Below are 27903 nucleotides of genomic sequence, written 5' to 3'. Positions count from 1 at the left end.
ATGTCGAACCTGTATTACACAAAAGAAGATATTTTGAAGAATGTTGAAAACCAAACAACATGGAGCCCTATTGACTTCTATTGTACGAACACAAACCACTGAAACATCCCTCAAAATATATTCTGTTGCGAGTCATACACAGGTTCATCATGAGGGGGAATACGATTTTTTATTTTTGGCTGAACTATCCCCTTATTGTTTGTTCTGAAAGCCAGACTGATGATGGCGTGAATCTGTAATCAAGATGAAGCTGATTTTTGTGTGGGAGTCTTTGGACCTGAAGCTTATTCTCAGAAAGTGTGTCATTACAACCTTATGACTCTAGCAGAATTCGTGAAATCAGAAATAATACTCATGTGGTTGTGAATTTTAGCAGTTAAGAGATTTCTTCTGTTACGGTTCGGATAATTTTTCTGATTTTGGGTCACGGAAATGTTAAAATTTTTCGGATCGGCTAATGTACATGCTCCTCATAGTTTATTACTATATATTATAATAATAATAACTATAATAACTTGTTTTAGCAATAAATAAAATGCTCAAAATAGGGGCACATTTATTAATTTAATTTGGTCAGTATGACGTGCGTTAATGTGATCTTAATTTCTGTATTGCACATGTCACTGACGTTTACCAGTTTTTCCCATAAAAAAATAACCATCAGGGAACGTTATTTTTTGGTTGCAAAAAACCCCATCAGGAAACTTCATTTTCTGGTTGCCAAAAACAATAAATAACCATCAGAAAACGTTATTTTCTGGTTTGAAAAAGAACCAAAAAGTAACCATCAGGGAACGCCCCCCAAAAAATAACCAACAGGGAAACAAAAAGTAACGTTGGGGGAACGTTCTGTGTTTGCTGGGGAATCGCGTCATTTGCGCTTTGAATTAAAAGAACATTGCTGCTTATGCAGCAGTTTAAGTTAAGATATACGCGAGATAGCACTTTAATGTTGTACTTGAGCAGATAATGGAGAGAGAGAGTGTGTGCTAAAACTATATGATTTACAGGTAATCCGTGGGTCACATGCATTCCCAATTGTAGAGCGCAATCTCCTAATCGGTTCCACTTATCACTAATCGGTTTCACCATTAATATTAATGAATTATTGACCCTTGAACCTCATGGTAAAATTTTTATGGTAAATAGTGATAAAACGTTTTATGTGTTATAGTGACAGGCGTAATCAAAGGCATCACTTAAAACGATGAAATAAGTGCAAACGGTTTGTTTCCATTATTGTCAGCACTACTGCATTACGACCATTTCTCAGGATTTTATGTTACTTATGAATTCATTTTAAGACCTCATCTATGTGTGTGTGTATACTGGGATTTCAGTGTTACAGAAAGGTTAATTTTGCAGTTCTGGTGACTCATGCAACTAACCCGACCAAGGATGAATATGGAGAAAAAGAAACAAAGAGAAAATAATGAGAGAAGAATAGAGACAAACAAAAATAGGCGAATGTTTGTCTGATGAGCCAAAACTTTTGTTTGAAGCTTTCATGGTTTGCATACAACACACACGCTCAGACGTGTAATCTTTGAAAAATATGCGCGGGGCTCTGTGATCTCTCGCTAACATGTTTCCCGTCTTAAGTTCTGGGTAAATATTTGTGATGTATGCGCCGAGTCCGTGTGTGCACGGTCCAAGCCGCAAGATTTGTTACCGATGACTCTGTCTCATGTAGTTTGCTGGAACAGTTGGGGTGGAAGTGAGTGTGGCTGTAGTTAAGTGCTTAGAGAGGGCAAAGTTGAAATCCGATGAATCTGGATCCCAATCTGTTGCATGTGGATTCATTTATGTGTAGCGCAAGTTCAGGGTCGGTTGACAGCACTGTTGTTTGTTCTTACAGGGCCAGTGTTGCGTTGTCACTACGTCTTACGTTTGTTGATTTGCGCATGTTTTTTTGTGAACTTTTAAAACTTGTTTTCTAGCGTTTCTGTTACATAAGAAGATGAGGTTTTTTCATTTGCCAAAATTACTTGTAATAGATTTGGAGGCATAAAGCAAGAATGATAAATGACATACTTTTAAGGAAAAGTGTATTTCGATAGTATGTCATAGTATTAGTTTTCTATGGCTAATGAAAAAAAAAAGTTACAATTTTTATTGAAAGCTGCGTATACCATTGGGACAGAATAAAATGTCAACCACAACTGATTCTTCTGTGTATAGCCTACTGCAATATGTAAATAAGTGGGCGTGGTGACCTCACTCCTTCACCTCACATGAGAATACGCATTAATGAGATGCAACATGTGAGTCTTAATGTGATGAAGACGAAAATTTATAAACGCACAGATCAAGAGAACATTGTAAAAAAAATCCCATTAAAACAGCTGGGACGCCGGAAATAACCCATTGTTTTTCTTCCTTTAAAATAAAAAATGTACCTGTTTTTGTTGTAAATTTGCTCTTTTTCTGTAATTTTAAGTTTTTTACCATCTTAAAAAAGAATGCATGGTGACCAGGACAAACAGGTGTGCGATCTGTGATGGGAACATATTTGGGTTTCTATTTATATAACTGTATCTTGGTATAGATATTTATCCAAAAAAACACTGTGAACGGTTTTTGGTAATATTGCCATATATAAAATGTTGTGGTAAAGCCATTACAACTATCAGCAGGATCAGTAAAAATCTGGACCTGCAGAACAAATCCTTTTAGTTAAGCCCTAGTGCATATGTGACAGTTTGGCGTTTGTGCGATTGTGCATTGTGGTGTGTTTCATTTCTAGGTGCACAGAAACAGAGCATGTGCCCAGCCCCAGAGAGGTTTCAGGCTCTGGGTGAAGACTAGCAGATGACAGAATTGACTGCTTTTTGAGCCGTTGCAGATTCTCTCTCTCCACAGCTGTTCGATTTTCTGCAGTCTTCTCTTCATCAGCTGCTATTAATCCCCCCAAACGCTCAAGAGCCTTCAGACAAACGGGAACGCCTCACTTTACAAACCGCTCATGGCACCAGACACACGACCCTTGCAGTTTGTGTATGAGAGAGAGAGGGAATCGAGCCCAGGGTCTGGTTTGAGTTAGCAGGGCAAATAGTTGTATGCGAGCATACAAACTCATGCGCACACTTAGACTCAATTTGGTGCTAGAGGTTTTTACAGTTGTCATTTTGATGCGGTGATGACAGGCCGAAATAGACTGGATGCAAGTTTTATTGGGTGAAATGGGGCAGTGACACACACACACACACACTTGCATGATTTTGCTGTGAAACACTTGCTGTCATCTAGATATTAAACTATTGTAAATAAAAACAAATTGGTAATATTTTGCTAACCTGTGATGGCCATTAGGACAAACTAAACAGTTGCACATTGCTCACATTGCTTATGTTTCACATTTAAAGTCACATCATTGTCAGGCGCTTTTATCCGAAGCAACTTCCAGGGCATGATAAATATACATTTGATCAGTTTTCTGGGAATTTTACCTCTGTGTTGCTACCAACATGTCCTACCAATTGAGCTACAGGAACAGTAAGTGCATTGCTTGTTCACTGCATTACGATGTTCACACTTAAATGGATAGTTCACCCAAAAATGAAAATTCTGGCATCATTTACTCACTCTTTTGTCCGTTCAACCATGTATGACTCTCTTTCTTCTGCCGAACACAAAACAAGATATTTTGAAGAATGTTGGTAACTGAGCACTTGGTACTTGTTGTTCAGTTACCAACATTCTTCAAAAGATCTTCTCTTGTGTTCTGCAGAAGGATGTCATAAAGTTTTGAATAAAACAATGTTTAAGGAAATGATGCCAGAATTTTTTCACTTTCAACTATCACTTTAAATGAGGCCTCACCATGACACTCCTCTGAGAACTGCAGTACTCGCTGTAATGTCATGACTTGATCTGATTGAAGCTTCTGGCACACATTCTAAACTTAAGGGAGGGTGTAACACTTTTTAGATGTTGCTCAAGTTAAGTGGCGGTCCCAGAGGTTACCATTACTAGCTCCATATATATCAGACGTATAGTGGTGGCTTCTTAAAGTTACTTTGTTTAAAATATAAGGTGGAAATCTACATTTCAGCCTTGTGTCAAGCTTGTAATAATTTGTGCAAAGTTTTCCACGTCAAATCGTAAGATGGACACATAAGGGCCTTGTATGACAATCCCATTGTGAACAAATGATAAACCAGTCAATTTTAAATCAATACAGATCATCTGTTAACATTTAAGCAAAAAAAAGCTCAAGATGAACCCAGTATTACCAAGCCCTGTACGAATTACTTGGGGGCCGCTCATATTTCGCGTCTTTTGCATACGTACGTACTCGGATGGATGCGCCACAGTGACTTCTGGGACTTCAGGTGGGTTCGGTACACGCAAGTTTGCAAACGATGTATCCTTAATATCAAGAACACATCCAGGTACTTCCATGCGTTCTCTGTTCTTGTGTTCTTGAGTATTGGAACTGGACTTTGACTGTTAATGATGATGTAGTGCGATATGGGATGCACCGATATGTAAATTCTGGACGATAACCGATCAGTCTTAAACATTGGAAGCTGATAACCGATATATGGCCATTGGCCAATATACAGTATCTTAATATTAAAATAAAATTCCCTAAGACAACAAACAACAAACATTCACTGCAGAAAACAAGGTAACATTAGTTGTCTTTTCCCCCCTGAAAATCATGTACCAAGCCTACTTGACACTATGTAACGATTCTTTAACCTTCAAACCTTTCTGGTATACTTTGTATTTAATATACAAATTATAGATGTTTTTCCAGAGCAACCCTGAAAAATTTTCTTAATAGTCTCATGTCTTACATGTCTCAAGACAGAAAGCATTCAGACAGCACTCTGATTTAAACAAGATGCTTTTGTTTCTATAATTTACACATTCAAAAATACTGTATCTACATCAACAATGTTTTGTTAATAGTATTAAGTGAATGATCATGACAGAAACACAGCACTGTACTGTATTTTAACTTTGGTTAAACTTCTTCAGCCGCAAGCTGCTCCGAGGAAATTATTTGTGATTTATCGGCTATAATATACCGGCCTAAATTGTATTTATATGGTCGATAATTTATTGTGCATCCCTACTAAAGAATGCATATTGAGAAACGGCTAATTTCCATTCACCCTAAAACCGCCCCTTGCCATTGGTGAACATATCATAGAGCAAAATCCATTTTCAGTCCTTGATCACTTGAAAAGATGATTCCTGAAATATGTTTCAGAAGAAAAAATGTGCATTGGAACTAGCAGAAATCTTGAGTCTACTGACAAGAATAAAATTAAGTTGGACCTGGACAGTCGAATTCTTAAGTCTGTTTTTAGATTCAAGTCTTTGGCCAAACATATATTTTGCTTATGGGATCAGTACAGGCTCAAGGCTGGCTGTTTTTTTTCTGTTTACTTATTTATAGAGGGGATCATAACAATTCAATGCAGTGTGTGCAATGTCTTTGTTATAGTGAACTTTGAGGAACTTTGATACAGCGACAAACCATCTGTGTTGCGTTTTCTGCTGTGTCTGTGTAATGTGAGGGATTGTATATTTAGTTCCAACAATATCAGTGGAAGTCAGCTTCCGTCTTGTAGTGTTTGTGTAAATTTGAGTAACAGAAACAGCGGTTCTGTTAGTTTGTTGATGCAGTTAACATCTGTGACTACATCTTTAAAACAGATCTTTCCTCTTTAGTTCTTTCTCTCTTTCTCTCTTTTCCACTATCTTTCCAGGGCAATTTCACGCAAATATCAACCTTAAGATGAAAAAATCTAATTTTTACCAAAGGTTGTCCACAAACTGATAGATCAGATGTCCATATTTAATAAATAATATTCCATATTTAAGGCATTTTTGTGTTTTGAAGTGAAGTGTAAGGGAATTGTCGCATTCTGGTTTGCACATTTAATTAACAGTAATCCTACAATGTATGTTGTCTGTCAGAAACATGCGGGCTTTCTTGTCACATCCTTAACGCATAATCTTTTCTATCGATAAAAATAGAAACCTTGAGCATAGACTGATATTTTCTGATGTCGAGACTCTTTTATCAGGGGTTTAGTCAAATATGAACAGATGATTTAAAATATATTCCTTGAGAATTTATATTTCAAGTATTGACCAAAACATGTCATCCATAATGCTGGAATTGCCATTTACCTCGCTTGCATCACATTTAGCTTATTCTAAGGACTATAAAGATTTCGTGTGTTATGATCCTTTTTATGGACAGTTCAGCACATTTTCCCCCTGAGTTATGATATCCTGTAAATTCACACTCTTCAGAGTCTATCATCACGTGTCCATGACACATTTATAGCGACTGACTGTGAAATAGATGTTTTATTTTAATTTAATTATTTGCATGTTGGAATGAATGATGATGTAATTAAATTGAGCAACAATAGATGAAAAGACAAGAGGGAAATTAATCCAACACAAACAGCAGTATAAAAGCAGAAACACGTGCTTTGATGATGGGCTTTAACACTTGAAACTGCAGATTCAATTGCAACTGGGTCATTATAGGTTGTCCTTTGTTTTCATTTGTGTTCTTTTATCCAGATTTATCTAGCGGTTAGCTCATAGTTGGGATTTGAAGCGATTTAATAAAATCTTATTAAGGCGACACATCAGAGTATTTCATCCTAATATTAATGCTGTTTATGTTTTAATAATAAACACGTTTTAGACATTTCGATAGGCTGAGGAGAGAGACAAGATAAGAGAGAATAAGAGGAACATAAGAAAGTAGGAACAGGTGCTAGAGGAGAGGAGTTGAGAGGAGGACAGGAGGCTATAGAGCTGCTGAGAGGGGATGATGAGAATAAAAGGGAAGGTGACATGAGGAAATGTAACACGGACAAGTGAAGAAAAGAGAAGGTTCTGTTGATGAAGAGGCCAGTTAGAGTTTATCACGCTGTGCATCTCGTGTGTCTGTGTGTGTGTATGCACATCTCATCCAGAGTTTGTCCCAGATGGGCTGCAGCTGTACGAGCACACAATCCCACATCCAGCTGGTCCGTGTGGTGTGTGTGTGTCACACTAGTCTCTAACTGGAGAACCTCACCACTTATGAGGTGAGAACATGTTGAGACCAATGTCACATGAGGTCTGTTTACCCCTGTGTGTGTGCTTTAAAACCATCACGCCATTTTACATACCATCACATTTACAGCATTAAACATATTCCTCAGACATACTTCAGCCATATGATGATCTACAATGGAGTAGTAAATGTTTGTTCACAGGCATGCATTACTTTATACAGTAGGTTGTCTTCAAACATAAGTCAGGCCACGTTTCAATCAGGCCAGTCACTATTGTATCAAAGACACACAATGGAGATGTGCGTTTTAGAAAATATAACCATTGCCAGAGAACATTTGATTTCTGATGTACTCTTTAGCCAAAGCAAGCAGAGCTTTAATCAGATTGCCACGGTAACAGGATCCCTCCACCGAGAGAGTGACATCATTAAATGATGTGAAGGTCTCTCACTTTCATTCGCAATCTTTACAGAAACTGTCCTGCTATTCTTGCATACCATTCTCAAACTCTACTAGAGTGCTACTTTAGCAAGTGTGTATTGCTTTGATGTTTGTAGATCTTTAACATCATCTTAATTCTTTTAAGAAACTGCTTTTACTGTTAAAAACTCAGCCTTCTTCACAATAACATGCAGATTGTTTAGGACGGGGGTTCCCAAACTTTGCAGCCCACGACCCTCAAAATAACAGTGCCAGTGACTTGAGCCCCCTACTATCCTCGGAGGTGGTAAATCAACAGCAAGAAACGTTGCACGCAACTGCACACATGCACTTATTAGGTCTATCCAAACACGTGCATGATGGCAACACAAAAGAACACAGTCGAACGTATTATTTTATAGAAATTTACTCATTACTTTACTTGTTGTTAAACATAAACCATGAACTATTACTACAAATTTCATCAAACTGATTTGAGTGCTGATGGATGTCCTTTTTATGCAAATGCCAGTCCCTTTTTGTACCTGGGGTCTATGGCTTTTCTGACTGTGGCACTTCTCCACCCTCCTCCGCTGACCTCCCTGCGTTGTCTTTGGTCGATATTAACCAACGTTTCATTTCGACAAATAAAAATATCCTAAATTTATAGCCTGAAAAATAATCTGCGTTCACATATGGGGATGTTTAACGTGGTGCTGTAAATTGATTTACCTAATGTGGTTGCTGATGTCTTTAATGTGACGTAATCACCTCAGGGGTCAAGATTGAGGGGAAGTTCATTCGAAAGGCTGATAGCTTTTTGTTAGCATGGTTTTATTTTTGACTTCATCAATTGATCAATTGACTGATCAACATTTTGCTTCATTCACTTGAATGAATTTCCAATAATAAAAAATGATTTCTGGGAATCCTCTTGCGATCCGGCCCAAGCGACCCCTTCTTTGGAAACCCCTGGTTTAGGGTACAGTCAGGTACATTAGGATATTTATGTGACATGTTCCTTCTTGCTATGTATACATTGTCGACACCAATTCTCGCTATTAACAAACCATTAACCACACCTTTTCCCTCAATAAATTCCTAATCTGGTGCTTATTAATAGTTAGTAGGGTAGTTGTTAGGTTTAGGTATTGGGTAGGATTAGGGATGTAGAGTATGATCATGCAGGATATGTGCTTTATAAGTACTAATAAACAAAACAAATTGGTCCCTATACTAAACGTGTTACCACTTTTTTCTATTTACATTTGTTTTTTTAATTCAGCAGCTCGGGTGGAGACTAACAGTTCATCTACCAGAGAGCAACAGAATGGATGAAAGATTTTGCAAGTGTTTAGATGGTTATGGCTCTTTGTTCAATATGTAGAGTTCTTTAGGGCACTTAAGCCACACTGAAAAATGTATGAATGTCTTCTGCATAATGTATGAATATGTCCATTATAAAACATTAAAAGAAATAGAGCAAACGTTTTTTTAAGCTCCAATCCGTAACTTGTTTTTTTTAAAATAAACATTTCGTTTGGAGCAAATACATACCAAGATTTGCAACAGGAAGCTGTAATACTGATTTATAATTTGTAGGAATTTGACAAGTTGAAGCTTTAAATATGCTAAATGTTTGACACATTTTGAAATCAGCAGTATTCAAAATGAAGACCAAAAGCATTTTGACACTTTCTGGTAATTTAACTTTGTTTAACAAGTAGTCATGTTGAAATACACCTACGTTTACTCTGCTAAGACACCTGTGTGAAATTGAGGGTGACTGATTTTATACATCCACTTAAACATGTGACCAGTTGATTAAAAGTAGTTTTTGGGACCATCTGTGCTTTGTTTTGAAAACTGAAACATCCTTGATCTGCAGAATTTTGGCCGTCCTTAGAGGGAAAGTAGGAAGAACTCGGAATTTATGAGGGTAAAATTTTTTTTTTATTATTTTTATTATTAAACTCTTGGCTTAAATAGCTGCAAATTATTATCCAATAATGGTGATGTTTGGTTCCGCTTTTTCTCGAGTGTAATTTATGATGGACTGGTCGTTGAGGCGGTCCCCCAGAGACGTGAGGATTAAGTGCCTTGCACAAGAGTACAGTGGTGATGAAGCTGGTTGTGTTCTCAGAAAATCTTGATTTCCTGGAATATATCATCACATTTTTCAGATAGCAGTCCAAGCCTTTAACCACTTAACTACCACTGCCCTGTTCAAACTTGAGTCAGATTCCGCATATAAACTGGATGAATGCAAAAGAGTCACCTGACTGATCCTTATCCTATTGCACATCTCAGTATTTTTACATGTGCTTTTCCAGACAAGTTCTCTTATGGACAACAAAATGTCTTCGTAATCAGTCTATTAGATTACATTCCGATGCAATTTCACACGTTATAGTTATTGAGTGTGTTCGGTGTGTCTGAGTGTGTTTATATCTCTAGAGTATATCACAGTTGGAGGTTAATTGTATGATGTCAGCTTCATTGGTCTAGGGGGGCTGCAGTCATTCACTACAATGACAACAGCTGGGCCAATCTGTTAAAAAAAATGTGATTTGGTCATACGCCAAAGTATGGTTACACTGATGAGATGTTATTTACCCACCTCTAGTACATTCTCTTTGTAGATCTTGCCCATCAGGGTTTCATTTAAGTTATTGGACAATGAACAATATGTGGCAAACTTGTGACACTGATAAGTACACACTGTTCCGCTAAGGGCGCCACCACACTAGGGCTTTTGATGCTGACCTGTTTGATGTCAAAAGAATTCAGAGTTGATTGGTGTGAAAAACATTACCGGTCTTGGGTACGCAATTAGCAAACGCTATTGGAATCTGTCTAAAAAGATAGTCTGACTCTGGGTTATGGCTCATGTGAACTATGATACCAACACTATCTTTTGGGAATTCGTAACCTTTTTGCAAGGTGGATAATTCATGAGTTCGTACGGCCTTGATAATAAACTTTTGTACGATTTGCTTTCACGTCAGTGACGGTGTAGTGTAGGGGCTTCACAGTATAACTTTTTTCTAATATCTCTGCATATTTGTAAGATTGTCATCACACTGAATTCATATGAATTCCAGCTCATAAAATAGTTACAAATTGAGATCAGGTTGCGTTTCCAAATGATGTGATTATAACAGACAATTAGCCTTTCTGATCTTTAGATTTTCCTGGTAGAGGTTCTGCAACTTGTTAACTCATTAGGTCTCACTTCAGTGCAGATGTGCGTCTTTTGCTTTGTATTATAATCTGTAAAGGGCAAATGAATTTGGAAATATCAGTAGGTGAAAGAAAACTTTGTGAACTCAGAACTGCTGTGAGTTTACTTTAAAGCGAGACTCAAATAGGGTGCATTTTTGCACCATTTATGACATCACAAAGCACCATGCGTCTATATGCACAGTTTTAGATCACACAAGCTATTTGGAGATTCTGTCCAATCACAGTCTCAATAACTGCAGGAACAACAAAGCTTTGACATGGCCGACTACTAAAAACAATAAGTCTTAAAAGCGCTTTATCTTCCAGTCACCTAATGTAGTTGAGTTTCTCATTGCTGCACATTTCTCAGTAAATTGCTTTCGGAGAGCAGATTACATTAATTGCATCTCTTGCGATCTTTCCAAGGAGTTATTACCTACAGCCGTACCTACCCATGGTGTTTCCTGCGTCTATGACCCACAATGTGATACTGATCCAACTAAAACAATGTGAAAATAGATCTACAGGAGCGTGGAATTGAACTCCACTTCAGAAAAATCAGTCAGTACAGACACAATGCATACTCTTTCAGAATCCCACAAGGAAAAGCACAGTCACATTGCGAGACACATTTAAGAGTAAGCGTATAGTTTACATTTTATATTTTAAAACAGGGCGTTCTTCACAGTCTAGACCTTGTAACTTGAATCTCACCTGTCTCTGTCTTAAAAGACGCAGACACTCAGACATGCACACTACAACGAAACACAGCATTTCTTTCAAACTGTACACAGAGAGATCCCAGTAAAAATGAGTCACAGATGAGATTGCCTTGTTTCTTCTAGACTGCAATTCAATAGACATCAAATTAAGTTTTTTTTTATTCGGAAAAACAATCCAGTCTTGTCGAATGCTCTAGACTAGAGTTTCAAAAGATGCAAGCATTGTCTAAATTCTGGTTCGATTTCCAAGATGCCAAATTCTGCAATCAAAAGTTATCTTTCATCCAAAAGATGTAATGATCTGGGCTATTCTTTACACAGTTGCATTCTACATACTCTTAGTGTATGCCAAAACTATTTTCCATATACTGTGTATTTTCCTAGTTATTATTTGAAAAACAGAACAAAAAGTAATTTTATGAGAAACATCTAGGGAACATTTGGAGAAGCATCTGAGAAAAAGTTGATAGCTTGTTGAAATTAGGCATGACTTTAATCTTTCTTTCTTTGTGTGTGTCTAATTATGACAAACTAACTTGTGTTTCAGGGTTATAAAAGATGTGTAAGCACTGTAAGATTTATTTAAACACATACAGAGCTCCAAACTCACCAGAAGTGAAAGGTTACGAGACGGAGCGAAATTAGTCTTTCTGCAGACCACCCACAATCTGATTGGTCAAAGGTTTCATCAAGCAAAAATTGCGTCTTTTTTCTCAATCAGCAAGAATGCGTGTGTACATTTCTTCATGCTTGTAGTAACATTCACATTCTCATGTTTTACGTGCGATTAGTTTGTCAGTTGTCACAAAGGGAAAAATACACTCACACCCTCAAACACACGTACACATATGTTGCTCTGGAACAGGATTTATAGTAGGGCTATGCTCTGTATTAGGTTTAATTCATTTCTGTTTGAAATGTATGACATTGCGTGTTAAAGAAGTTGTGTGTGTGGTCTGAACTAACAGTAGCATCTACTCCACTCGTATTTATTTTGACATTTTCCATTCTTTCTGCCGTCAGCCCAAGAAAAACGGCTGTTTTAATCAGACTGACCACACACACATACTCGCAACACAAACAAAGTCAAACATAACACTTCACAAGAAAAAGTGTGTATGTTTTACAGCAACCTTCTGTTCACAATTCAAACAACACTCATGGCAATCATTTTAAAATTTACTTGACCTCCACATAACAAGGCATACAAATTTAATATTTAGGATCTTTATTGTTGTGTGTACTTTAGTACGATCATATTCTTATTTAGTTTTTTCCTTTTAAGAACATGGCGTAGAATGTCAACAACCAAATAATAGTTCAGGAATAGTTCACTCTTATGCCATTTTAAACCTTTATGACTTAATTCTGTAGAACACACAAAAAATATATTTTGAGGAAAGTTGGTAACCAAATAACATCGGCCCCCAATAACTTCCATTGTATGGATTCAAAACCACTGAGAGATTTAAAAAAATCCTCTTTTGTGTTTCAGATAAGGAGTTGCTTAAAAAAAAGGTTGCTATATAGCACTAAAAGTGGTTCTTGGCTCGTATTAAGTTTTTTTGTGTACAGTTTGAAAGAAATGGCTCGTTCTTCAGCGGTTCTTCACCTCAGTCATCATAAAAAAACGCTGTAGAACCAAGATATGGTTCTATATAGCATTTGGTTCCCCTATGAATACGAGCAATCAACAATAAAATTGTTTTTATTTTTGGATGCCTTTTAACAAGACAAAATATAAAAGACTAAGAACGATATCAAATGACAGATTAAGTTTTGGCATTAAACTCTAGATGACTCAGTCCTAAAGTCTAAACCAATCGGACATAATAACTTTTGTACACGGTGCAGCTGATTGGTTCCTTCCGTATCAGCAGCCAATGAGCTTGCTGCTCTTCGTTTAAATCTTTTTTAAATAGCGATTGTTGTAGCAGTGCAATGCGTTTCAGAAACCCTCCTCCTTCCCCAGCTCCACCTGTATAGATCTGCTACAAGGTGATCACGTAGTCTCATATGTTATATGTGCAGCAGCAGCATGTTGTAAATGTATTGTGTGTTTGTATCATGTGTTTAAACCTTTAATAGAGTCTTGTGCTTTGAGTTTTAACATCAGACAACATGTCAATTTCATTTCCATCAAGTATTTTACCGATATTTAAACTGTCCCTTCTTCCAAAATGGCATTTCCCGTAATTGATCGTCTTTGTCGTAATTGTGAATAAACAGGTGATTGGAATTGTGAAGATCTATTTTCTTACACCTATACGCCCTGAGCGAAATGCTGATTATCTTCTTTGTCGTAATTGTGAATAAACAGGTGACTGGAATTGTGAAGAACTATTTTCTTACACCTATACGCCCTGAGCGAAATGCTGATTATCTTCTTTGTCGTAATTGTGAATAAACAAGGTGACTGGAATTGTGAAGAACTATTTTCTTACACATAAACACTCTGAGCCAGAACATCCTGTCCAAAGGGCTGGTACATCCTTTGGCAAGAGGACAGGCCTACTACAGTGTCACATTTTAAACACGCTGTGAATTAGTTGGAGTTTGACACAGCAAGGTGTTTACAGGTCTCAAAGTGTCATCTTACCGGTAAACACAAACACACAATCTTCTGTTCACACTCAACACTCTTAACAAAAATGCTACAGACGCTTCTAGTTGAACTTCATGATTTATTGGCTCATCTGATCACATTCATTTTACCACAACGCTCTAAACACCAGACCCCCCCCCCCCCACCACTGCATGACCCTGCTAAACCCTACCGTGTGAGTGTGTGTGTCAGAATTCAAACCCTTCTTTCTCCAATAATCCACTGCTTATTTACAATCACAAAAGAATAAAGAGCACCAATGAGGATGACAATGCCAGTCTAGGCCTAGTAACATGACTCTTGTGTGAAACAAAGCAGAGATAGGTTTGCTACTGCTGTACTCTCTCTCTCTGGCTGACCCCATTTACACCTGGCTGGTAGGTATTAAGATACTAAAATTGTAGGGGTTGTGAAATGTTTTGCGGTCATATCACTGATCCGCATTCAGAGGCAGTCAAAATCGTATGCAACCACAATACATTTGTAATGTAAGTGCTAATCCATTGCAATGCTGTTTCAACCACACCAAAGGACCTGAACCTCCTATTTGACTAGCATTCAAATACTGTGAACCGCAAGCTATGTGCATCCTTAAACTACAATAACAATCCATTGTAATTATTTGGAAAAGCGTGAACATGTGCATGTCATTCACAAGACTTTGCAAAATATCCTTAGTATGTCAGATATGAGTGAGCAGTAACAGTTACTTATGACATCTTATCTCCAATAAAACTGATTTTCTGTTTCTCAGCATTTTCGCAGCAAGACTTCAACATGCTACCATACCAATACCATCACTGGATCTGTATGTTGCTAATACTCTTTAAAGTATCCTTGTAAATACCATGGTACTAAATGACAACCATTTGAATATACTATGTTGCAATAGAATTACCATTAAATAAATGTGTTTCTTAATATGTGTGTCCTGTCCTGGTAAACCATGTAGTATTGGGACCATTTTTAGTCTCAATGAGAAAAACAGCTCATAAGGTAAATGAGGTTTATTTGAAAATGTAAAAATGACAGAAGGTTTTAGGGGTAGGTTGAGGGCTACGGTGGAATATACTGTTTTCACAGTATTAAAATCATCATGTCTATGGAAAGTTCCCATAAAACATGGAAACACAACTTGCATGTTTGTGTATTCCTTTAGGCTTACAGCAGCATTGCTCTGTTCTCAATATTTTCTTTGTGTTTGTGTGTGTTTGACATGACTTCAGATTCCTGAGTTCCTTTCTGAGGTTTATAATTCATTAAATTCAAGCAGGATTTTGTGTGCTTGTTCACTCCAATGGAATGTCATACAGTTGTAAATCCACAGGGTTTCGGTCTACACAATCTCACAGTCTTTCATTACGTTCAGAGCGTTGTCTTTCAACAGAGGTGTAGTTTGTGTGTAGTTTCAGTTTACATGGTGACATTTACTTTATGAAAAATTGTTTCATTGATCATCTCTTGGCTTAAATGCAACCTGGAGTGCAAATGTGAAATCCTTTGAAATGGCTCCATGAAGTCATTTTTTTTTCTTCTGCATTATATTTTAAAAAATTCTCATCTTTTCACTCTCACAGAGCAGATGGAGGGATCGTACGCAAGAGCTGGAAACGGTCATTCATCGCACCAAGCGTTCAGGTAAGAAAAAACCTTTGTGTGTGTGGTTGGTATCCATGCGATTTGGAGCTTATATTAAGTCAGTGTGTGTGTTGATACGTGTGTGTATACATGTGTGAGTATAAGGTCTGTGAGATTGCCAGCATTGTTCTTTGATGTGGTTTAGAGTTCAGAACAAGATGCATTTCCTTCATTTGATCATGCTCTCTCTCTCTCTCTCTCTCTCTCGTTCTCGTTCATTCCTTCCATCTTACTCATTACTGGGTGATGCTGCGCTCACCAGTAGTTTATATGTGAAATCCCTCTCTTTTTTCCATTGTAGTAGCTTATAACAAACCGATATTGCGCCTCTCTCGCTCGTTCTCGTGCGGCTTTGGTTACCTACTCCGCTTTCCCTGGCTGTGATTGGCTCCAGTTGGCAGAGGTTTGATTGGCAGGTGGTTTTGGCTTTGATTATGGCTGTGTAGTAACTGGCCCCGATTGGAGGTTCTACTGTTTCAGGTTTTGCACCTGTGTGTGTGATGTGCCAAACTAAATACTGATACAACATAGATAACGTACATGCACGGTACACAAACATCATTGCACATATTCAATCTCGCATATTCACATGGTTTCGATTAGCGCTGCTGAAGCCTATATGTCGCAGAGTATCAGATGACTGATATTCTGCAGATATACATGTGTTTTATAAGTCAACATTATCACATGTTATGGCAGTCTAGTATCATCCTGAAAGGGTTTGTTTTTGCAATGTGGAACATCGAACTATTCAATATTCTTCATTTTGCAAGTCTGTCTTCCAAATAAACAGACGTAAAATCCTGTTTTAAGTAGATGTAATATTATGCGAGAAGTTTTTTGCTGCTTAAAATTGTTACGATCAAATCAATCAACAATCAATTGGCTTTACTAACTCTTTAAAGCGTTTAATGTTACACATTACTTATCAAAGATTAAGCAATAAATTTTTTTAAAATAAGTGAAATCAACTCTGGCCAACCTATTGCCACAATGTAAAATAGTCAATTCCACTTAAATTTTAAGTCCGCTTTTGCAGTTATTTATCGTAGTCTTTATTCCAAATCCTTGGAAGTCCAAATTCAGTTTTTAGGAAATGTAAAAAGATTTACTTTCAAAAAAAGCACTTTTAAAAAAAAGGTTAGATATTTGCAAAACCAAATGATAAACATTAAGGGTGACTTATAATAATGATTTATGGCAAAAAAATCACGAAATATGGAGGTATGAGGCAAGGTTATTTTAGTTTACCAAAATTAAACATTGGAAAATTTCTGTTCATTGAATTCAAATAAAATATTGATCTAAAAATTATTAGAAAAATGTAACTAAAGGAACAATTCTAATGTTACCTCGAAAATAAACTGAAATAAGTTTAAAGCACTAAAATGATAATAAAAATGAATAATTTATATTATTATTATATTGCCACATATATATGTCAATTAAATAAATAACATATTACATTTCATAATTCTTTACTTAACGTTTGTTTAAAATGTTTGTATTCTAAATTCATTTGGAACACTGCATAACAAAAAATGTCCAGTTAATGTCATTTCTACAGTCCCTTAAATTCCCTATTTGGATGCCTGTTTGTCATTAAAAATTTAAGCACACAATGATTGAGTTTATTTCATATAAATAATTTAGATCAAATTATTGTGATCGGCATGTTGAGTGGTTATGATATGGACATCTAAATGGGATAAAGCCTGAATTTATTTCTGTGCCTTGTCAATGGCAAACAAACACAAGCTGTTTCACTTTTCTTCAAAAAAGAGCTTCGTGTAATTACTAACAACTGTATTTGCTGAAACCTCACCCGCTTCTGTTGGAGCTCTGTCACTAACCTTTTAAGAATAGAAGGGAGTTGACAGACTTTGATATTTGTCTCTGATTTCCTGTCATGCACAGCTTTAATGATTAAAAATATCCACATTTATCAAACAAACACAGACTGTTCCCCATTAAAGATCTCCGTGACCCAATCACCATGAGGTACAAATCACAGTTTGCATTATACAGCTTGCATTTGATCCGTTCCACTGCCAAGACCAAGAGAGTTCGGCCCACCAACTAATCGATGAGATCAAACAGGTTGGATGTTATCAGAGGCTCAGCAGGGAGTTGAGTCAGTAAGGCTGTTAATGTTCTCCCTCTGGGAGACGTGGTCGCGTGCAACGGTTCTCTCCGATTCTCCGGCAACTATATGCAAATAATTCTAAGGAATAAAAGCTTGGCTAATGGGATGTGGCCTAAGAGAACGTTTGGCAGGAACCGACACCATTAATGCCGCAAGTGCTGTAAATGTCTACACGCACAGATAAGTTTGTTGAAACACATCCGGACATGTATACTGCGAGCACCAGAAGGAAGATCTGTTACAGAGATCTGACAATGCATTAGGAACAGACCTGTTTAATGGAGGTCCAAATCCCTCCAGTTAGAGAAAACAAGTTCATATTAATTGGATATGAAATCCGGCCAAATCAAATTTGTATCCAAGTTCATGAGCTTAGCCATATCCCCATAAAGTGTCTTGGAAACCCTCACCCCACCCCCTATTTCAGCACTGGACAGTTGCATGGATTTACGCTGTTCTGTTTTGTACTGTGGCCGGTATAACAGGTAGATATGCATTCAATTAGCAGGTTAGGGTGCTTGTCTTTTCTAATAGTAACTATTTTGTACAATTAACATTGTACATATTCATACAAAATCACCACCTTGTACAAATGTTTTCCAGGAACATCGTGTATGGAAAAACATATTTCTGATTGATTGGTCCCATTGAAGTTGCGACTAGGCATTGATCCCGGAGGTGTGCCTTGATGGATCTGCTCATGATCTAGAACTCAAACATCAAAATCAATTCCTCAAATGAAACATGGAATCTCGTCTTTCCACAGACATCAGATCCTTTTGAAGATTCTGTTTGAAGATTTCTTTTTCAATTTGGTTCTCTGTATGCATGTGGGATGCAGAGCTTTTGTGTCATTCACTCTTAAACACACGCGCACACACAAGTAGAGTGACGCATTCAGGTGTGTTACAGATGGATGCCGGAAACAATGCCTGTAATATGCTGAGCAATAAATCTCTGTTTGACTCCGATCCAGACAACGGTGTGGTAATGTTTCAAGCCTTCATAAATCCCTAACATGCTGTTATGTAGAATGAATACACAGCACTCTGGAATGCTTGATTCTGATTGGCTAGTCGTGAAATTCCAAGGTGTTTTTTCCCTGATGTTCCAATCAAGAAATACAGTACATAGGGTCCCTTGTGTACTGCGAGTCACAAACCTCACGGGAGGTTTGGGTTTTTTACAAATATTTCAAATTAACATTTCCAGTTGAAAAATGTACTAATATGGCAAGTAGCCTTGAAATGGGGGGATAATGTACAGCCAGCTGAATGTTATCGCTGAATATACCCTGACAGGGTGAATGAGTCCCAATGTGAAGCATGGTTAAAACTATGGATTTCATTTATTATTGTGAAATCATTTTGAACGTACACACACATTATAACTCACAATGTTATAGTTTAAATGGAATGAATGTGTTACTCCATCTAGTGTTAAATTGTGTGTGCAGTCCAAAGTACGTCCAAATAGACTTTTGTTATTTCGGGGATGAGTTAATTTCTCTACATGAAGCTGCACCTGTTGTGGAAATACATGGTGATTTTGTTTTGGAGAAAAACATGTCTTGAACTATATAAACAACGTTAGACAGATGTGAATAGTGATAGATTAAATCCTGTGCTATCTTGTATTATGCCTTTATAAAGTTACTGACCAAAGCCATTTTTGAGTTGAACACATTGCATGAGTGTTCATTTTAGACCCTGTGTGGTCCTGTTAAACCCTACCAGTGTTGGAACCAAATTCATGACCTTGTTGGGTTTTTTAACCCTATGAGGAAAACCGATTATAAATCATCAAACAAAATGATGTCTATTTAAAAACGTAAAAATGCTGAGAGGTTTGTGTGAGGGTTGGGTTGAGGAGATTCAGCATTCATATAATTATGTCCAGGGTTCTAAATTAACTTTTTTGATCACCAGCCAATGTGGCTGGTAACTTTCTAAAGTTACCAGCCAATCAGAATTTCCACTAGCCAATTTTTTTCGGGTGAAAATATGAGTAACACTGAATGCATTTGATCATTTTATTAACAATTTTGGCATGAAAAATACATATAAAGTACAATACATACAACAAAATATACACAGAAAGTGCATACATTTCAAGTTTGGGATTTATCTACAGTATCTATCTTTATATCGATCTACAGTATCTATCTTTCTATCTGTCTTTATATCTGTCTTTATATCTATCTACAGTATCTATCTTTATATCTTTCTATCTATCTTTCTGTCTTTATATCTGTCTATATCTATCTACAGTATCTATCTTTCTATCTATCTTTCTATCTATCTTTCTATCTGTCTTTATATCTGTCTTTATATCTATCTACAGTATCTATCTTTATATCTTTCTATCTATCTTTCTGTCTTTATATCTGTCTATATCTATCTACAGTATCTATCTTTATATCTTTCTATCTATCTTTCTATCTGTCTTTATATCTGTCTTTATATCTATCTACAGTATCTATCTTTATATCTTTCTATCTGTCTTTATATCTGTCTATATCTATCTACAGTATCTATCTTTATATCTTTCTATCTATCTTTCTATCTGTCTTTATATCTGTCTTTATATATATCTGCAGTTTTAATCCTTAGGCTCTCCTGATGACTTCGGGCACTCTCATGGTCCTTTACTGCCTCGACTTTAAAATTAGTAGTTCCTACCACGAAATTGTTCGTTTAGTTTTTTTCTTTCGCGTACATGCGGCAATCCTGACAAAACATGACGACATTTTCGTGATCAAACACAAGCCATTCACGACCCGTCAGCCATTTGGCATTAAATTTTCTTTTCTTCGTTTCTCTGTTGATATCCTCATCCCCTGCCTCGTTCCTCTTCTCGCCCCCAGAAGTCTGTCCCAACCACCGCCTCATTTAGTTTAGCTAATCTTAACTTTATACTTTACTTTGCTAGCTAGCTAGCTAGCTATCTAGCTAAACTCCGTCTTATTTCAGTCTGCTCCCTGCTCTGGCTCCGTTCGTTTCCATGGTTTCTCGCGCTGGTTTCACTACAAACTGCGCGCAGCCAATGGGCGTATGAAACGTCACCACGTAGCATTACGAAACAGTGTTCTTGGGAAATCTAGGAAGTACTGTCAGGTGGATAAATGCATAGGATAAATGACCGAGAACAGAGCCTTATGTATCATGCATGTAATGCCTCATGCATCACCGGCCAAACTGGCTAGTAAGTTTTTATTAACACCCACCAAAAATAAATTTTTACCCGCATTTGGCGGGTTGGCGGGTGTTAATTTAGAACCCTGATTATGTCCCCCTAAAACATGAAGACCCAACATGTGTGTGTGAACATCGGGTTGGCTGAACATAGAATAATGCTAAATGCAAATACTAATTTAAAACTATATGAATTCAATAAACCATATTCATATAAATTCCCACACTCACAGGCCATTCTGTCTTTTCCTACTTCTCAGATTCACGGGTCAAAACATTTACACATGGACTTACACAAACTCCAACACTTTGTTGCCTTTGGCTTCACAAACATGCACTTGTGAATGTACAGATGGTGGTCGGTTCATATGTGAGTGCAGCTGGATGTTTGGTGTGAAATATGGTTCCAATAATGGCTGTCTTTGATGCTAATTTGTTCCATTCATTAAAGACTTTTAACACTCGTTCTTTTTTTCCCATTTAAAACAAACACAGGCATACCACTGTCAAGTAACTCCTTCAAGATTCTTTTAACATACATGGTTTTCATGTAGGCAAACACGCACATGCAGAGAGTTAAAAGTAGTTATTTAAGCAGTTAAAAGCACTCATTATTGTGCTTATCACGTTCTCAGGGTTCGAGTTTTTGACGTGTTGTTTATCAGCGTGAATATATGTAAAAATCTACAATCTAGAATCTTGGTGTAAATATGAATGGAAAATTTGGCTTGTGATCCAAGTGCTCAAGGTTTACCAGCAGAGGGAGTTTATTGAACCAGTGGTGCAGATTTATCAGAAACTTCACAATGTCTTCAAAATATCTTTTTTTGTGTTCTGCAGAAGAAAGAAAGTTTAGCAAGAGGATAAATAAAGGGTGCCTGAATTTTCATTTTTTGGTGAATTATCCCTTTAAATCTGTAATTTAATGTAGAGATAACATTAATTTAAATGATATTTATTTGAATATGACCCACACCACACACATACTGTTAATACACACACACACACAATCGATCAGGTTCTGCTGCAAAGAAATCACAAGGACATGTGTATGAACATCTATTTTGTATATCAAACAAACTTTAATTTACAACCTGCCCTCAGTGGGCAACAATAGTGCTGTGTAAACTGCAGCAGCCACAAAATGCAAAGATGTTTTTGAATCTGGCACTTTCTTTAACAATCATCAAAATCAGCTATAATAAACATTACAATCAGTAATCTCAGAGATAACATGCTGTTATGCGTGACATATCCCTCTACCACCAACATGCACTGCTTAACCCCGTTAAACTGGATTGCAGGTGGTATGTAAACAATACAAAGAGTTTTTTAGGGAATTTTTCTTTGATTTTTGTATGTAGATGACATGGACCTCTGCATACTCAGACTGAAGACAGGTGGAGGTTATGTTTTCTGCTTGCAGTTGTGTATGTTTTTAGTTATGCTTGTTTGATTTTATGTTTACACATGTTGTTATGTAAATCAGCTTGTGGGATTTCCACCCAACATAAACCTCTCTCTCTCTCTCGCTCCCTCTTTTTACTTTGTTGCTTTTCATGTTATGAGAAAAATGGAGGATTATACGAAAAGATTAAAAACAGCAAGTTGTTTTTTTTACTTTCGAAATTCTACGCTTTGAGAGAGAAATATCGTGTTAGAAGCCCTACAGACAACACAAAAGCAGCAAGTCATTTACATTTACAAAAGTTGTTTTGTTGTGAAAAAACCCCTTGGAATATTGGCCAACGCAAGCACTGAATGACCTCGGGCCTTAGGAACATAGATCTGTCTCCTGAAAATGATTGTGAATGGGTTTCCTAAGCGTGTGATAGGCTGGTTTTTAATCCACAAAACAGCTGATTTTGTCCAGCATGTTTATCACAGATTTGCTCAATTTGTTACACATGCACATAAACAAATAAGCTTTTAGTGGACATGTTTTGACTCAAATCAACCAGTTGTGTTACAGTCAGCTTGTTTTTAAACAGAAAACCTATTAAAGATTTATACACATGTCCTTTCATACTGCATAAACACGCGTGTATAGATGCCAGCCAGGTGCAATTTTCATTTCAGTTAGGATTGGGTTTATTATTCTGAACAAACGAAGTTGACAGACTGTCTCTTTACAATTATTATCTTCTTTTCATTCTGGAACTCCAATTCAAAAACATGTTCCTGCATTGTGACAGACTAGCTGTTGAGAGTGTGCAATGATTCATTTCTAATTACTTTTCTTTCAGAAGCTAATGGAAAAAAGAAAGGAGATCGGAAAAAGGGTAATTTCATATTTTTATTCACACTTATTCGTTATTTATGCTAATAAATATTAAGTGACACTTTGCAGTGAAGTTTCTCAGTTTCCTAATATACTTAAGCTGATTGGTTTGCATATGTTTCAAAGTCTTATATACTCTCAAACATGGCAAATAATGTTCATGTAAAATCAAATATAATTTTGTATTTTTATGTAAAAAAAATTAGGCAAGAAAGGGCCACCTGGCGCTCCTGGACCTCCAGGTCCACCTGGTCCACAAGGCCCCCCTGGAATACCAGGAATACCGGGGATCCCAGGCACTAACGCAATGGGTCCCTCTGGCCCACCGGGCCCTCCTGGACCAGCCGGGCCTCCCGGACCACAAGGTCCACCTGGACCACAGGGACATTCAGGTTAACATTCAGATTTCACAGTCATGTTTTATCACCTTGGAGGCTTTTCCTACAATTAAAGTTAATTCAAGTAAAGTTTGGATGACACGCATGCGGTCAATGGCAGTAACTTATCAGAAATTTAATTCCGATATTCTGTTTTGCTGTGTATCAACAGGTGGTGCAGATAGAGGCAAACACAAAGACACACAGGTATCGATCTTCTTCATCGCACTTAACATTTCTGTTCGCAACATTTCATGTGCAATCTCAAAAGAATCAAGCAGCTTGTGTCGTGAAGTAATTGACCAATATGACCAATACCAATATTGACCATATGAGTTTTTTAATGGCAGATACTGATACCGATATTAATAAATCAATGTGGCTGGTTGCTCAATAAGATGCCGATATAACACAAATGTAATTGCGTTGCTTTTGTGTTATGCATAAATGAGACATACAGAAAACTGGTGAAACTAAATTAACAATTATTTTTTATTATGAGGTTAGTACGAATCAGCTTAATATGGCTAAATATGAATTAATAACCTATATCCAAATTACAATATTTGTATCTCATCCACATCACATAAACCTTTTTACTGCGGTCATTTTACTATGTGCCAAATGCTGGTTTTATATAAAAAAACTTTGGCAATTTGTAAAAATGTGTCCGATGCCAATAATACAAAATCCAAATATCAACCTAACATATCGGCCACTGAAACATATCGATCTATCACTAGTGTCAAGTACAGATGTTTGTGTAAATCTGTGTGCGTGTGTATTAATACAGCATGTAAATCGATTTTGAATATGTGGCTTTAAACATACTGTTTTATTTCTTTAGCCAGCTGTGGTGCATCTTCAGGGTCAAGAGACCACTATCCAAGTGAAAGAAGGTAAGAGTTAAATAATGATCCCTCGCATAGACTGCCACACATTTAAGAATACATATTGATATTGTGTTTGTGCAGATATTACTATTCTATAATAAAAACATTTGCTAAAATCATTACAGTTATTAAAATGAAAATGTTATAATAATAACTCCAATAGCTGGATTGTTTGGGGGTTTATTGATAGAAAATATAATTCATCTGGAATCATTAGCTTATTTTGTGTAATAGCAAAATAGTAAGATGTGCATGTGTCTATTTGTGTGTCACTGGTGCCATAACAGATGATTGAGTATTTACTGGTGTCTGTTTGTGAGATTTGTCAGAAGGTGTGTTGAAGAATTGGAGAATGATTTCAATTCACCAGAGAGTGTTTAAAATGCACTCCCGCTCTGGAGAGTTGGAGGTCCTACTTGACGGAACATACTTTATATATAGTCAGGTAGAAGTGAGTACAGTCCCTGGACTAACTCTACTCCTCATACACAAACATTTACATATCAATGGTATTTTCAATATTAACAAGATCAGACAATAACTACTATTATTTCACTTGCATTTTTGTGCCTTTCTCTCTTTCTGTGCCCCAGGTATATTACCTGAATTTTACAGACATAGCAAGTTATGAGGTGATGGTAGATAAGACTCCATTCCTGCGCTGCACAAGAAGCATTGAGACCGGCCAGCGCAAGTTCAACACCTGTTACACTGCTGGTGTTTGTTTATTGCGAGCCCGGCAGAGGATCTCCATCCGCATGGTGTACGAAGACACCTCCATCTCAATGAGCAACCACACCACCTTCCTTGGCAGCATCCGCCTAGGGGACGCCCCAGCTACAGGACATACCTGAGCCAATCACCTTCCAGATCGACCATGTCAAACACAGATCTCATGAGATCTGAATGAGCAATGAACTCATCTGAGCCCAGGCCCATGGACATGGCCCAGTCTAGAGCCAGACAGTTTATGAACTAATGGGCTCTTCTTCATTTCTACCTTCTCAATGGCCTCATCAAAAGCATTGACCACTGACTAAAAGATCGAACTCTCTCATAGCACTGAAGCCCATCGCCAATCCTCAAACATTATAGACTCATCATTCAACCCAGGCAAGGAATCAAATCAAATAGACATGGATCTACAAATCATACGTTTGGATGTGTGCGTAACATCAATTCCGAGGACACAAAACAGCACCTTCAATAAATATGTTGTTGTCTGGCGCACAGTTTTTCTGTGTTTTACCAACCTGCTATAAAAATATCTATTTTCATGTTTTTCAAGATTATTTACACACACACACACACACACACAGTCAGGATAACCTTTGTCAATACGAAGTGATGAACTAACAATGTTATGTTTTTAGGTTTTTTTTCAATCTATAACCGATTATTATGCCATAACTGAGTGTGTTTAGTGTATGTAATGGCAATAGTTCAGGCACGGGCAAACTTCATGCTTTCACATCCCATTAACCAAGCTGCGTCACCCCGATTGCAAAATACCATATAAGCCCTGCAGGGGTCACTATTGCTCCTGTATATTAAATGTAGCACTGAGAAGTTTGTATTGTCCAGAATAGCATACTATCTTACTACTCTTAGTATTGTTGCAGTATGTATATTGTGCACCGTATGCAGTTATTTTTATGCATAGAGTATTGTTCAATCCTAATATATTTGCTTAAATTAGCAATATGCAGTAGAGCATACTAAGTGAAATCCTGTGTTCCACAATGCAAAATTGTCAATTGGACAGAAAACCTGAAAATAATATCAACCTAGAATTAAAAACACCAATTTATTTACGTGTTGTAATGTGTGCCATTTAAATAGTGGAAGGTATATGGTAGTACACAGTAAGCTGGTATTTCATTCTGAACATAGTATTTTTCTTTCCCTCTTATATACACATACAAGCAAACAAGTCAATCAATCCTGCAGGCTTCAAGACATTTCAGCACCTGCCTGACAGCTCAGGATTGTGGGACTGAATGGGTTATAGAGACGGACAGAATAATGTAAGCGTAGTTAGGGGGATTCAAATCCCGGATCTTCACAGTGGGAACAACTGCTTTGTGTGTTCAAGGGTGTTTGAATAAGAAGAACTGGGAATTATCTGGAACTTTGTGAAGAGTGCTGTAATCTACCCCCGGGTTCTCACTGCGTCCCCCTTTCCCAACAGGGAAATGTGACACAACTGGCAGGGTTACAACAGGAGAAGGTCTGAATATGATTGTGTTCATGTATACATCAGATCTGATCGACAACTTGTTTTAGTTTTTGGTGTGTTTGTTTTAGATATGAGCCTTTTTATGTCATTGATTTGTATACTGTGTGTATTCATGCTTTACTGAAGATAATGTATATTTGTAAACTATACATGGAGTGTATATATGTACATAAGATCTTTTTGTACAATTGTTGTCACATTAAACTGTTATTGAAAAAAATGTTCTTTTCATAACTGGTGTGTGATGCCACCTAGTGTCAATAAAAATCGTGTTCGTTTTAATTCATTCATAGCAGTCAAGTGAGATGTTTGTAATCTAGTCCAGTTTAGCCCAACCAGAAGTTATGTTGTCCTTAAGTTTTTTTTATGTTAATAATGTAAACAAATGAGTTACACTAAAAACTACAATATACGTCAGGATAGTTGCTGTTCCATATTGTCTATACAACAGAAAGTCATTTCAGACTGTGTGTGTATTCAATGTGTATGCAGTCTACAGGGTGACGTAATGGCTAATAACGCTTCCGAATGCCATTCTTTAAAAAACATGAAGTTTCATCACCTCTGTTTCCACATTCTTCTGTCTTACAGTCTGTCTACATACACACATGCAAAGACAGGATACACTCTTGGTGCTTGGCTTTTGTCTAAAATCTCAGGACAATTAACTCAAAGAGCGAGAAATAAAGAGCCAGTCCAGCCCCTGACAACTTCAAACAGGTGAACTCCTATCACAGAATGGTTTCAAGGTGAGATTTACGTCATTGTGAAATTCACACCTCGGGACATGGGACTAATGTCAGTGTCAGTCCATTCTGTTGTTGTTCTAAATATAACATGCATTACAAGGTAAACTTTTTATCAGTATATGTGTTCCCTGGAATCAAACTTATGACCTTTGCATTGCTATTGTAATGTGATACTGTTGTGCTACAAGAACTTGGGGAGAATACCTTCCTTAAATCATGTAACATTTTAACTTAATGTAATGGCTATGAAATTAACTTTCTTTGGGTTGCAATCAATTATTATTTTAATCTAGAATAGAAAAATGAATAGTATTAAAAAGAAAAATACTTTTGTGAAGTGTAGCTGTGATAGTGTTATATTGTCAACAGGT

The 27903-nt window shown here is 37.0% G+C and overlaps 1 protein-coding gene across 4 annotated transcripts in view; it reads left to right on the top strand.

Annotated features, from left to right (window-relative positions):
* Positions 1–27068, top strand: part of eda (ectodysplasin A) — a 38195-nt gene extending 11127 nt beyond the window's left edge. Inside the window, exons 2-8 of one of the 4 annotated variants that reach the window (XM_079473578.1) lie at positions 15593–15653; positions 23240–23275; positions 23481–23666; positions 23824–23858; positions 24499–24550; positions 24865–24995; positions 25138–27068. In XM_079473578.1, coding sequence (XP_079329704.1) covers positions 15593–15653; positions 23240–23275; positions 23481–23666; positions 23824–23858; positions 24499–24550; positions 24865–24995; positions 25138–25398 — 762 coding nt within the window. In that variant the 3' untranslated portion in view covers positions 25399–27068. The remainder of the gene's footprint in view (positions 1–15592; positions 15654–23239; positions 23276–23480; positions 23667–23823; positions 23859–24498; positions 24551–24864; positions 24996–25137) is intronic. The other 3 variants (XM_079473579.1, XM_079473580.1, XM_079473577.1) reach the window with 3 other exon arrangements.
* Positions 27069–27903: the final 835 nt, after the last annotated feature.

This window comes from Barbatula barbatula (genome assembly GCF_947034865.1).
Source record: "Barbatula barbatula genome assembly, chromosome: 2".
NCBI lineage: Eukaryota > Metazoa > Chordata > Actinopteri > Cypriniformes > Nemacheilidae > Barbatula > Barbatula barbatula.
This window is presented reverse-complemented; position numbering and strand designations above follow the sequence as displayed.